The sequence below is a fragment of the Rhinolophus sinicus genome, linkage group LG02 (genome assembly GCF_036562045.2).
Source record: "Rhinolophus sinicus isolate RSC01 linkage group LG02, ASM3656204v1, whole genome shotgun sequence".
In the NCBI taxonomy this organism is placed as follows: domain Eukaryota; kingdom Metazoa; phylum Chordata; class Mammalia; order Chiroptera; family Rhinolophidae; genus Rhinolophus; species Rhinolophus sinicus.
In genome coordinates, this window is record NC_133752.1 from 176,528,709 (window position 1) to 176,543,156 (window position 14,448).

General features: G+C 43.1%; 1 protein-coding gene across 1 annotated transcript; it reads right to left on the reverse strand.

Moving 5' to 3' along the window:
* Positions 1–496: 496 nt before the first annotated feature.
* On the reverse strand, positions 497–13,079 carry CLEC4E (C-type lectin domain family 4 member E). The gene is made up of 6 exons (XM_019754335.2): positions 12,840–13,079; positions 5,307–5,399; positions 4,590–4,679; positions 3,284–3,435; positions 2,526–2,641; positions 497–1,528 (listed from the first exon to the last, which is right to left on the reverse strand). Exons 1-6 carry the CDS (start codon positions 12,874–12,876, stop codon positions 1,363–1,365), a joined length of 654 nt encoding a protein of 217 aa, XP_019609894.1. The 5' UTR covers positions 12,877–13,079; the 3' UTR covers positions 497–1,362.
* Between the last annotated feature and the right edge of the window lie 1,369 nt (positions 13,080–14,448).

A 14,448-nucleotide genomic window follows, 5' to 3' on the forward strand; every position in this document is an offset into this window, starting at 1 on the left:
AACAGTTTCAATTGGATGATCTACTTCTCAAACAAGAATAAATAATTTAGGTTCCAATGATTTTTAACTACTAAACCCTTAGTAATTATTTCTTTTCTTGCCAAATTTTAAAGACAAATTTAGTTGTATAACTTAAATTATAAATATATAGTGAAATAATATACACTAATATTTTCATATGTCCTTCAATATCAAAATAAAATTTAGAATAATCAAATTATAGCTACCTACATGGAAACAATGATGATCAAAAACATCTCCATATATCTTTCAATGTTTTCTCATTCATGTTTATGATTTGAAAAATGGGAATGAGAAAATTGAAAATATATTTATAGGGTTACTTTTAGTTTGAATGACTTTTGGCTTAAAGGTGTATTGATTTCAAAACCACAGATTTTCACTTATGCCTAAAGGAAATAAACATTTGTAAAGAAAGCCAATATATGTTCAGTTGAATTTTCCCACTTAATAATTACACATTAATTCCAATGTATGAAATTTGAGGGTCTCTTTATGGTGCTGTGTGAAAGAAACATGTTTATAAAAGCTGCCATGTTATATACATATTTTTGAATAACCTTATCTGTATGGTTAGAATATTATGCAACAAATGGATTGGCTTGAGATTGCACTCTGGCCCTGGCTGAGTAATAGACACAAATTCAGGTGAGATTCCATTAGTCAGTGGGAGAGGATATGGAGAAAAGGGAGTTCCTGGGATGAGTGGACTGAATGACAGTCTGTTTGGACCTGACGGTTAGCACGTCCTTTCCATAAAGAGGTGCAGTAAAGGCCTTTGGCCAGAAAGTCCACACCAGTCTTTTGAACGGGGATAAGTTTCATGACTTTAAAAAGTTTCTTACTCATTGTACAAAGCATATTGAAGAACTATACTTAGGCAGGCGGTAAAACAGTATGAAACCAAGAAGAGAAGATACATTTTTCAAGAGCTAGAAAGAAGAGGAATTGACACAGAGCCTGAATTCAGGCAATTGTTCAAGGCACTTTCCAAAATCCTCTTCTTTGTCCAACTTTGCACTTGTTCTATCTCCCTGTATTTTCTTATAAATACTCACAAAATGAAGAAAATGTACCAAAAGAAGAATTCCTTCTTTCTCACAGCATTTGCTAAAGAATTGCTTGGTAAATTCTGAGAAGTCCTGAGACTAGTAGAAAGAAAAATACACTTCAATCGGTATCATGAATTATAACATTCAAAACTACTTATTTTTATTTATATCAAAGTGGCAAACACTTATGAAGTCCTTAAGAAGTGCAATGCACACTTTTCTCATGTTGGAGTTGTGGCTGTGTTCACACTCTTCTTCCTCCTCATTTATACATTTAAGTTGTGTCTTCTTAGAGATTATTCTTCATATCATATATTTCTGGAATTTCGCAAATACGATACATTCTGAAGAAACAGGTCATATCATTCCAATTTCTCCTCGGATTTGGAGAGTCTCTTATGGTGACACAGTCCTCCACTGTAGCTAGGTTGTTGGGCTCCCCTACATCCCAGAAGCTGAAAGGAAAGGACATGGGAGATTTTAAATCCCAACTACAAGCGATAGTGACCTAATATACTAGGCAAATTACTTTTGCATTATTTAACTTCACAGCAATTTTGTGAGGCAGATATTATATTCTCCATTTTATTGATGAAGAAAAGGAATCTCTGAAAAGTTAAACGATTTGTCTAAGTCATAGAGTTTGTGAGTAGTTAAGCTGAACTGGATCTCTCTTCCTTTCTATTTTGTCATACTTCCTCATATATTAGACCCAGAATGAGAAGTTATGGGAACGACTGATGTTTTGATGGATTTGTTTCCTTTGTATTCGTATCTCATATCATGTTTGTTTCCCTTTATTCTACACAGAGTTTGTATTTACTTCTGTGCACACTTGAATAGTGTTGTAGTGAAGCAACTTTTTAAAGTAGCAAAGCATGTGGACTGTACTCTCAGAGCTGATTGATACCCCCTGACCTCTAGTTTCCTCCAAAGCTCAGTGAAGATTAATAATATCGATGTATCTCAGAAAGGTGTAACTTAGGTTAGATGAAATCATGAATGAGATCAAAACTTTGAAAACTCCAAAATGTTGTGCTCTAATGCTGTAAAAAATTATTAAGGAGAAGAGACATTATCAAAGAGGTTCCCTTTTTCACACCATAAGCATCTTCTTTCTTTCTCAAATCACTATTTTTGTCTCATTTACTATAGTATAGGGGCATAAGACTGAATTCCACTCTTTGCCTCTGCTGCATTTCCAAAGAATTAAACTTCAGTTCTAATCCTCTTTCAATTTTCACTGTTAGCCCTGTATTCTTGAGATAGTCTTAGGAAATGATAGCAGTAGATCCACATGTTTCTCTTTTCTCTCTTCTTGTATCTAATATCACGAACAATAACCCTAAATATATGTCATGGAGCTGAAGGAGCTTCTGAGAACTCCCCTCAACAATGGTCTAACTTTAGGATTTGGGGTAATGTTAAATTTTCCTACAAGAAAGAAATTACCTCAGAGACTCCATGAAAGGTGTGCCATCTACCCATTTCCACTGACCCTCAGCCATCTGGTCTGTCAGTCCAATGTAAAATTCTCTCTGTCTAGGTTTCGAATGGAAAAGGAATTCCTATGGAAGATACACAATGAAAAAACAACAACTGATCAACTATTTCAATTCTGAACACATGCTGAAGGTAATTGTTATTAAAAGAGATAATATAGGATCTGGACTAAAAATGATAGATAAATAGCCCTGAAATCATGGGGGAATTATCTTCTGATTTTGTTTATTGTGGTAAAAATACACAAAACATAAAATTAAACCAACAAAAAAGAACCTTCAACAGCTCAATAACTCATTCAAAGTTTACAAGTATCTACTGTTATTTGTCGCAAAATCTACTATATAGATTAGCACAAAATATTATTAATCACAGCTTAAAAGTAATGGACAATATTTGCTTTCCTTCTTTCATCTAGGTTGGTAAACATAATGGTCATTCTAAAATGGACTCCCAACTCTTCTTTTTCATTGCCTTACTAATGAAGGAACTAAATATGGAAATGTATTTTTTCTTAGGCTCTTCAAGTAATGAAAATAAATTATAGTAGGTATTGACTTAGAGGAATAGTAGGAATAGCATGCATTTCAGTACATTCATTTAAAACATATTAACTGTGGTCCAAACACTGTATACACGTATGGAAAAAGGGATAGATCATGTGAAGAATGTTACATTGAAACTGGGGAAGACTGTACTTCAATTACCTGCTCCTCCAGTGTGTTGATAACCACCAGATGAGCTCCCATGTTTGAGCAGTTTTTTAAACTTGCTGCCCAGGTCATGGTGTCAGTAGAAAAGAAGTAGCAGCTAGATTGAAAATGTACCCAGTTCAATGGACAGCAATTCTTGACTGAACCTAGGAGGAGATAAGTTTCCATGAGAGTCCCACATGAACTAAGTAAGAAAACAGAAAGTTCCATCTGGTCCCATGAAGTCCATCATTTACAATTAGAAGCCTTGGAATCCCTTGTTTGTACCCCCACCCCCATCTTACTATCTAAGACTTAAGGTAATTCGTATGTCAATAAACACAAATAGCAAATTTCTTGTCTTTTTGAGACACAATTTTTATTTTCTAGATATACCAGTAAATGCAACCATATATACAATCTATCTCAGTTATGCTACTTTTATGGGACTCCATTATATATTTTCAGACTGCCAAGGTCAGAGAAAGTTATGCATTTTATCTAAGCAACCATCTCTCATGTTGTCCAAATGATGTACCCTCAACAAACTCTCCAAACTGGATTTACAGATGGGTTAAATTTCTTAGAACTATAGAAGTTAAGACTTAAAGGTGTATTAAAAAGAAATAGTCCAATCTCTCTCAATTTAATGGTGAGGAAATTATAGCCAAGAGAAGGAAGTCATTTTCTAGTATCATATGTCTTTTTTCTAAGATTTAGAATAGGACTATATGCAAGAGCATAGAAAGTATATTTCTGAAGTTTTTCCAAATCCCCATTATATATATATATATATATATATATAATATAAGTTTATCAAACTTATATATATTATTAAACTTATATATATAAGTTTATTAAAATTTATTAAAGTTTATTGGGGTGACAAAAGTTACATAGGTTTCAGGTGTACAATTCTATAATGCATCATCTATATACCATATTGTGTGTTCACCACCCAGAGTCTATATATACTTTTTCCTTCATTTTGAAAGCAGGTGGTGAACAGGAAAAAGAGTGTATCATGGTGATACCCTTGCACTTCTAGATTTACTGTTCAGACATATACCTCAAATTTATTCTAAAAATTTACTATAATGTCCCCAAGACTTCCTGCCTCAATGCTAATTGCATTTCCAAAGGTCTATTCCTGTCTTCTTAACCAACTCCTCATAATACTCTTCCAGTACAGGCAAAATTTTACATTTTGCTTTTGAAAAACAGGACCTACTCCAACTACTTTACTTATCCCCAAATCAATCTAGAAGCCAGAAAATGTTGATGTGTACATTTTGATGTTCAAATTTGAGGACTATTATACCTGATCCATCATTGTAGCAGGAGAATTCCATGAGATCTTCATGTGGCTGGAACTTATTTTCATCACAGAGTTGAAAGATGTGATACGTCACTGTAAGGAAAGGTGCACAGTTAATGTTTATTACTCTTTTGATAAAAAATAAATTATTTTTGTATTTATAACTAAAGTGCCAAATATTATGTTATTTTCTTGCTATTTACTTTTCCTTCTAAATGGAGAAGCACTGAGATTTACTTAAAGAAGGAAGAAGGAATTCACATTTCATGGTTTTCCTGATTTATGAATAAGAATGTATTTTATTTCAGGCCCAAAGACTTAGATAAAACAAATGTGTTTGCATTCTTTCTTATGCCAAGTCTCACCCTCTCTACTCTTCCTTCCAAAAAGTGATTTATGTCTTTGGCTGGGATCTCCTAGAAAGCTTTACACTAATGATAAGTGTACAAAGGGAAGGACTCAAAGAGTCATGGAGATGAAAAATGTCTATCATGAAAAATGTGTCAGAGGTCAATGAAATTTGGTAATAGTTCTATTTGGGACTAGTATACTAATTTGGGATTTCTGGCTTGAGGAATAACCTGGAGATAAATGGGGGGCAGGGGGTAGGGGGGGGAGTGGACTAGAAATACCTTGTAGGAGAAGAGAATCCACAGACAGCAAGAAAGAATGTACCCTAATTATTCACCAGGGAGATTAAATTTGACCTTCAGAACTCACCAACACATCTGGTGATAAAACAGGCACTGAGTAGTAGGATGAAAATTCCAGCAATGGTCCATAAGAATACTTGGGAAGAGAAGCATTCTCTCTCTGTAGAAAGACACAAATATGGTCAATCTTCCCTAAGCAAGATACAAAAGAGGTATAAAAAATTCTTATTTAACCTTACTTATTTCCTTCCACTTTATTGTCTATATTGATTAATTCTCAATCTTCAGCATGTATCAGAATTATTTGGAGGGCTTATTAAAAGACAGATTATGGTGCCTCACCCCCAGAGTTAAGAATTCAGTTAGAGCTGGTATGGAACAAATAAGTTCCCAGTGATGGGGGAACTGACCTAAAATGATGGCCTGAGCGAAGAGAGAAATCCCTAGCCTAAGCACCAGCCCACTTCCGCATAATCCCCTCCAAGCCACACCCTGAGCCAATCACCAGACGACACCTACCCCTTCTCCGACACAAGGAAGTCCCTAACCCATAAAAACCTGCTCAAAACCTTGCTAGGCGCTCAGTATTTGGGAAAGATCCCACTGAGCCCACTGGTGTAATAAAGCTGACCTTCCTAACTCTCTGAGTGCTGCTTGGGTTCTTTCCGGCCCTGGTATCCATAACATTCTTGGTTCCCTGACCAGGAAACCCAACTGCACTGGCCCCTTGAGGTACTGGTTTGGGCAAGAGGGGACCGTAGGGTGGGGGGAGAGCCAAGACAGGGCTAGGCGTGCCCTGCTGATTTTGGCAGGCTCGGGACCGGCGACCTCCTGCCACCTCCGGCTTGTGACTCCCTGCTGGATCCCATTAGAGAGAAAGGATGGACAGTCAACCAGGAGATCGGACATGCTATGACCCCAGAGCCCGGACCCAGTTAGGCCTGCCTAAGGACAGAAGGGGAGCCTGATCACCTCCCACTAAGTCCCATTTTGGACTCTAGTTAGGGCCATTCTAGGGGAAGGCGTCTTTTCTCTCTGAATGAACATGCGTGTGCTTCGTCACCAACGGGATTCTGTGCGGATCTATGGTCTGTCGGCTACGGAGCCCGAGTGAGCCCCAACCTGCATTCCATGGTAGCGTCGTGCGGCATAATGGTGATTCGCACTCTCGGAGTGCGACCGAGCCCAGGGCTTATATGGGCACACCTTAGCCAAGACATACCCAAAGTTCCCATGAGGGACACAGCCAGGTGGGCGCCTTGTCTGTGTAACACCGAACATCATGGGAGGGAGTTGCGGGAAGCCCACGGTTCTAGACTGCATGTTGAAGAATTTCAGGAAGGGTTTCGGAGGAGACTACATGGTCAAAATGACCCCCGGACATCTCCATACTTTATGTGAACTGGAGTGGTCAAGTTTTGACGTGGGATGGCCCTCAGAAGGCACTCTTGACCTCCCCACTATTCGCCAAGTCTACATAGTTGTCACTGGGACCCCAGGACATCCAGACCAGTTCCCTTACATTGGCTCATGGTTGGAAATAGCCGAAACCCTTCCTCCTTGGGTACGGTTCAGCTCCAATAGTAAGGGACAGTCCAGGGTCCTCGTTGCATAGAACCCATGAGGCCACGCCCAGAAAGACATGGCTAAGGCCATTTTCCAGGGAGACCCTGACAAAGAGCCGCCACCACCTCCCTACACAGCACCACAGCCAATGGCTGGTGTGGCCCCACCACTTCCAGACACTCTGCCTCCGTCCGGCCCCCACCGCGACACCCGACCTCCCAAGCCCTCCCCAGGGAACCCCTGATCCTACACACCAACCCTCACCGGGACCTGCTAGTCGACTTTGGTCCAAGGACCTGCCTCCACTTCAGCTGCTCCTCCGGGAGACCAGAGGGCCAGACCAAGTTGGAGATGATGGGACCCTCCAGCCAGGAAGCCCCGTCATCAACTACCAGCCCTTTTCCACCACTGACCTGTTGAATTGGAAACATCATACCCCAGATTACTCGGAGAAACCGCAAGCCATGATAGATCTTATGGAATCTATCTTCCACACTCATTGCCCCACCTGGGAGGACTGTCAGCAGCTCCTCCAAATGCTCTTCAACACCGAAGAATGCCGGCGGATCACACAGGGGGCAAGGCAGTGGCTAGAAGAAGTGGCCCCCGAAGGAGTCCTGGATGCTGCCACCTGGGCGACCGAGGCTGCTCCGGATGCATGGTCTAATTGGGACTTTAACACTGAAGTAGGGAGAGGCGCACTCCTCTGATACCAAGATGCTCTCCTACAAGGGTTATGGGCAGGAGCCCGAAAACCAAGCAATATGTCCAAAACAGCTGATGTAACCCAAAATGGGGAGGAAACTCCTGGCGACTTCTATGAACATCTCTGTGAGGCGTTCGTTCCGTGTCTACATCCCGTTTGATCCAGAAGCCCCCAAGAATCAGAGGATGATAAACACCACCTTTGTTGCTCAGGCAGCTTCTGATATCTGCCGAAAACTCAAGAAATTCGAGGGTTCACAGGAATGAATATTGCCCAGCTCTTGGAGGTGGCTAACAAGGTCTATCAGAATCGTGAGGTTGTAGCTAAATAAAAGGCTGATAAAAGGATGAGGGAGAAAGTAACCCTCCTCATGGCTGCTCTCCAACAAGGAGGTGATGGACCCGGAAGGAAAGGGCCTCCCCGCCGGCAGGCAGGCCCCCGTCCTCGTGCCCCGCTAAAAGAAGACTAATGCGCGTATTGTAAACAACTGCGCCATTGGAAAAATGAGTGCCCCCACCGTCGGAAAGGAAAGCCTCAGGCTCCCAGTGGTCCCAACCCAACCAGCCCGGAGCCCGACTTCATAGGATTAGCGGGAATCAAGTCAGACTGAAGAGGACCAGGCTTGTTCAAACTCAGCCCCCATGAGCCCATGGTTGACTTAGATGTAGGGGGCCAAACAGTGACTTTTATGGTAGATACTGGAGCAGAACACTTGGTAGTCACCACGCCGGTGGCACCGCTCGGGGACTGCAGAGTCACCATAATGGGAGCCACCGGGGATCAAGCTAAGAGCTAACCGTTTTGCCAGGCTCAGACTTGTAAATTAGGAGGCCACACCGTGTCGCACGAGTTCCTCTATTTACCAGACTGCCCAATCCCGCTCCTGGGACATAACCTCCTTACTAAGTTAGGGGCCCAAATCTCCTTTGAACCATCAGACCAAGCCACGATGTCACTGCAGCCCCCATCAGAGGGACTTATTCTGTCTATCACCACCCTGAGGGAAGAATAGAGGCTCTACGGGACCAGCAGTGTAGAACAAAACCCAGAAGCCTACAGGGCTGATATCCTGGAGGTTTGGGCTGAAGATAACCGCCTGGGCTAGCAAAACATAAGGCCCCAGTTTTGGTGGAACTGAGACCCAGAGCTCAACCCCAACGGCTACGCCAATACCCCATCTCCACGGAAGCTTGGGCAGGGATTCAAAAACACCTCGCCCGTCTCAGAGCATCAGGGATACTCATAGAGTGCCAGTCACCATGGAATATGCCCCTCCTGCCGGTAAGGAAGTCCAATGGAGAATACCGGCCAGTACAAGATTTAAGAGCGGTAAACCAAGCCACAGTCTCCCTACACCCCATCATCCCAAATCCATATACCCTCCTCAGTCAGCTGCCCCCGGAGTCTGGATGGTTCACCTGCCTGGACCTGAAAGATGCATTCTTCTGCATTTGGTTGGCACCCCAGAGCCAATCACTGCTCGCCTTCGAATGGAATGATCCTGATACCGGCCGGCAGCTCCAGCAGATATGGACTCAGCTCCCACAGGACTTCAAAAACTCCCCAACCCTCTTTGGGGAAGTGCTAGCCTCAAATTTAGCCACCTTCCCTCGAGAAGAATACCACTGCATTCTACTGCAATATGTGGATGATCTGCTCTTAGCCTGTGCCACCGAAACCGAGTGCCAAACAGCAACGCGGGCACTCCTTTCCCACTTAGCTGAGACGGGGTATAGAGTCTCCTGGAAGAAAGCCCAGCTCTGCAGAAAACAAGTACAATACTTGGGCTTTGTCATCTCCAAAGGACAGCGGGCCCTCAGCACCGAGCGGAAGAGTCATCACCTCCCTCCCTTGGCCCACCAACAGGAGAGCGCTCCGTGAGTTCCTCGGGGCTGCCGGCTTCTGCCAGATCTGGATTCTTGGCTTTTCGGCAATAGCCCGGCCCCTATATGAGGCTCTAACTGGTCAAGAAAAGGCCCCCATGCTATGGGCAGAAGATCAAGAACACGCCTTCCAGAAGCTCAAGAGCTCACTTGGACAGGCCCCAGCCCTCGGATTACCTGATGCTGAGAGGCCATTCCGCTTATTCGTCCATGAAAGAGACAAAGTAGCCTTAGGACTACTGGCCCAAACAGTTGGACCATGGCTCCATCCCATCGCCTACCTCTCAAAGAAACTAGACCCGGTAGCAGCGGGTTGGCTGCCATGCCTGCGGGCCTTAGCAGCTACTGTGATTCGCATCAAAGAGGCAGATAAGCTCACCTTAGGCCAAAGACTCACAGTTAAAGTACCCGACTCTGTCACCACCTTAATGAACAGTCAAGGACCCTGATGGCTGTCGAATGAACAGCTGACTCAGTATCAAGGGTTACTCCTGGAAAACCCTTGGATCTCATTAGAAACTGGGAGCACCCTGAACCTAGCCACTTTCCTGCCAACCAGGGAAGGGGATCCAGAACATGACTGTATAGAAGTTATCAACAAGGTCTATGCCACCCGACCCGACCTCTGGGACAGCCCACAGCCTAACCCGGACCTTACTCTGTATACTGACGGCAGCAGCTTCCTGATGGATGGAAAACGTCACGGAGGGTATGCTGTAACTACCACAGATGAGGTACTCGAGGAAGGGGCACTTCCATCGGGATGATCAGCCCAACGGGCAGAACTATGGGCACTAATAAGAGCCCTTACTCTATCCGAGGGCCGGAAAATCAACATCTACACCAACTCTCGGTATGCCTTTGCAACCATCCATATCCATGGGGCTATATACAAAGAAAGAGGCCTTCTGACCGCGGAGGGAAAAACTATTAAAAATAAACAAGAAATCCTTAAGCTCCTACAAGGCATTTGGCTTCCCTAGCAGGTTGCGGTTTTCCATTGTCGGGGCCACCAGAAAGGCAACGAGCCCTCAGCAGTCGGGAACAGGTCGCCGACACCACGGCCAAATCAGCGGCGATGGGAAGCCCTAGTGAACTACTCTTGGTCACTGACACTACCACCACGTCCCTCCCGTGGTACACAGAAGAACTCAGGTGGGCAAAGCCAGAAGGGGCCACCAGATTGCCACAGGGTGGTGGCAACTGCCCGATGGAAGACTCTTCATCCCAGCCCTGCTAGGTCCTCAAGTAACCGCTGAATATCACAAGTTAACCCACTTAGGGAAAACTGCTCTTGAAGACCTCCTAGCCAAAAACTTCTACATTAGTCATCTATCAGCTCTTTGCAAGTCCATTGGAGAATGCTGCCTCACTTGTGCAAAGAACAATCCAAAGTCTGGCCCTAGCCCCATCCCTGGGATTCAGGTACCGCACCTTTTGAGGACCTTGAAGTCGACTTCACTGACATGACAAACTGCAACGGTACTAAGTACTTGCTGGTCCTGGTCTGTACCTACTCCGGGTGAGTCGAAGCCTTCCCCACTCGGACTGAGAAGAGCTGCGAAGTAGCCAAGGTCCTCCTCAGGGAGATTATTCCCCGCTACGGGATTCCACTTTCTATCCACAGTGACAATGGGCCAGCTTTCATAGCAGAACTCCTCCAGACGGTAACCAGAGCCACGGGCATCAACTGGAGACTCCATACAGCATACCGACCACAAAGCTCAGGGAAAGTTGAATGTATGACCCATACCCTCAAGGAAACATTAGCTAAATTCCACCAGGAGACCTCCCTAGGGTGGGTGGACCTCCTACCACTAGCCGTCCTTCAGGAGCACCACACCCTGGCAAATCTGGACTCTCTCCTGTCAAAATTATGTTGGGGAGGCCCCCTCCCCTGCTGACCAGCCTCCCTGGTGACATTCGCTAGCTGGGGTACTCCAGCCTCCAAAACCAGATGGCCGTGCTAGGCAAGGTCCTCACAGATGTACGTGCTTACATTCTGGAAAGGGCCCCCATTTCTCTCGGGGCCCCGGTACACCCCTTCACCCCGGGAGATCAAGTCTGGGTCAAAGACTGTAAGCGCGAGTCACTCCGACCCCAGTGGACAGGCCCTCACACTATCATACTTGTTACTCCCACCTCTCTTAAAGTTTCAGGCATGGATCCATCACTCTCGGGTTAAAAGAGCCCAGCCGGAGGACGACGCCTGGATCACCCAACCTGACCAAGCCCATCACACCGTCTGACCCTCAAGAAACAGCCCGGATGAGCCTCGGCGGCGTCTGCCCGGCCTCCGTTTTCGCTGTCATTGGACTCCTACTATTTCTAGCCTTTGCTGGTCTCATTGCATCCTCCTCCTTGCTACCATCGGGCCATGCATAGTTAACGCTGTCATACATTTCATAGAGACCTCCATCACCCGTTGGGCTACAGCTCAGATCCTTGCCCTACGGGGTTATCGTCCTCTTAGCCAATATGATGATCTCTAAGTTGTTACCACTTACGATCATCAATAGGGGGTACATGGTGGGGAAACTGACATAAAATGGTTCCCTGCCACGTGGAACTGACCTAAAATGGTGGCCTGAGCGAAGAGAGAAATCCCCAGCCTAAGCCCCAGCTCACCTCCGCATAACTCCCTCCAAGCCACACCCCGAGCCAATCACCAGACGACACCTACCCCTTCCCTGACTCAAGGAAATCCCTAACCCATAAAAACCTGCTCAAAACCTTGCTAGGGGCTCAGTATTTGAGAGAGATCCCACTGAGCCCACCGGCGTAATAAAGCTGACCTTCCTAACTCTCTGAGTGCTGCTTTGGTTCTTTCCGGTCCTGGTATCCATAACACCAGGAGCCGCTGATGATGCTAGTCTGGGGACCAAATTTTTAGAACCACTGGAGTAATCCATTACTAATTCTGAGACCGACTCATGATGTTGGACAGGTGTGCAATTTTTCCTTTCTAAATCTCCCACATTTTCCCCTTCATTCCCTTTCTCTTTCTCACCCTCTGTTTTTCTCTTTCCTGCTCTTCTCATTTGAGTGCTTCATTTTCCAAAACCTTTGTAAATCAACCAGATAAAACATTGACAATCATCTAGTAGTTCCTCTCCTCCTCCTTCTTCATACACATTTTACAGACAAGGAAAGTGAGTTCCAGAGAAGTGAAGTGACTTGCCCAATGGGACACAGTGAATTATAGAGAGGGTAGAGACAGCAGTCTCGTAGCTCTCCATGAACGCAAGTCCAGCAATCTTTCCAGTATAACATAGTCTTCTAACCATTCTTTTGTTTTCTTCTTTTCGTTCTCTGTCTTTCGATCTCTGACTCTCTTTTAGTTTACTGCATGCTTTTCTATTTTCCTGTCTTTCAACATATTTATTGCCTCTTCCCCTTCCCGCAAAAAAATCTATGAAAGAAAAAGGAGAAATGCAAATTTTACCCATGCATTGTGATGCTGATGACTTGGATGAATTCATTCTTTTTCTCTTTCACTTTTTCTTGCTGTCTCTCTCTGTGTCTTTCCTCTGTTTCTGAATGTTTTGTTGGTAAGATTCAAGGAAAATGAATCTGGAAGAATGAATGCTTTATCTGTAGTTTAGGAAGTTCAACCCTAGCACACAAGAATATTAACTTGCTCTGTGGCTGGGTGTTCGAGTCAGAACTTCCTTTCTTGCATAAGGAGGATGAAAGTGTTTACTGGGCAGCAAATCAGTCTCCTCACTCCAGACAACAACAAAATGGGGAAATGATGAAATGGTAAGTATCAGCAGAAATAGGCTGACCATTTTGATGGGTAAAATTTCTCTGCTTTCTGCCAGGCCTAACTCATCCCTAAATGTTTTCTTGACACTTCTGGGGCCTACCTCTGCACTTCCAATCGCTCGCACTTTTGATCTTTACTACCACACAATTGTTAAATGGAAAGGAGACAGACTCCAAATCTTCACAGGACTTAGCACAGAGCGGGGCACATAGTATATGTATTTATAATTTAGCAATGTGAATTTTTTTCATTTTTCATGTTTTTTTCTTCCTTCTTCATCTGCAGCTCTTGAATATTCTAGATTTGTGGATTTATATTCTTTTTATCAAAGTGCTGACTACACCTGACAGCTCTACCTCAGTTGAACAGCCTCATGTGGTTTGACTACTTTGAAACTCAGCCCACTGTTTACATCATAACACAGCTTCTGAAACTTAGAGACTCAATAGCAGGTTTAATTCTATTGTTCTAAATATTTGGGGACTTTTGTATTATATTGTAGCCTACATTAGAAGAAATGAATTTGAATATTAGAAGGATATTCGGTTAGACATCAAAATATGCTTTTTTGGCAGGTTAGTTAGATATAGTAATGTTTCATCTCCTTCCTTAAAAATACTTAAGAATAAGATCAAACAGGACTCAGCTGACTTAAAGTCACAAGTGTCAGGGGGCATTAGTTATATATATATATATGACCTGGGAATCCCCACAGCAATGACTCACAGAATTTCCATGTGTTAGAAAATACCCTTTTTCTCAAAGGGACTTTTCAATTTTTCAATGTATTGGTCAATTTCCTGTGCATTCTCCATTCTACAGTTATAAAATTTATTAAATAATGTTTAAAAATTATACATGTATGTAATATAAAATATAAACATATTTAATATTTGTATTATCAGCAAATGGCTTTTGACTGGTAAAAAGAGAGAAATGATGTAGTGGATGAGTTATGTGAATTATTAATTGGTAAATCATAATGATAATAGTAATTTTTTATGATCAATCAGCAATAATCAATATTAATAAACATTTATATTAATTTTATAAATATACAATAAACTAGATATTACTAATTAATAAACAAATATTTGACCAGACAAAATATGTGGGTGTTTTTTAAAAAAGAGTTTTATTAAAACATAGCTAACATACAATATTATATTAGTTTCAGGTGTACACAATAGTTATTCAACATTTATACACCTAAAGAAGTGATCTCCATGATAAGTCCAGCAACCATCTGACACCCACAGTACCACGATATTACAGTATTATTGAC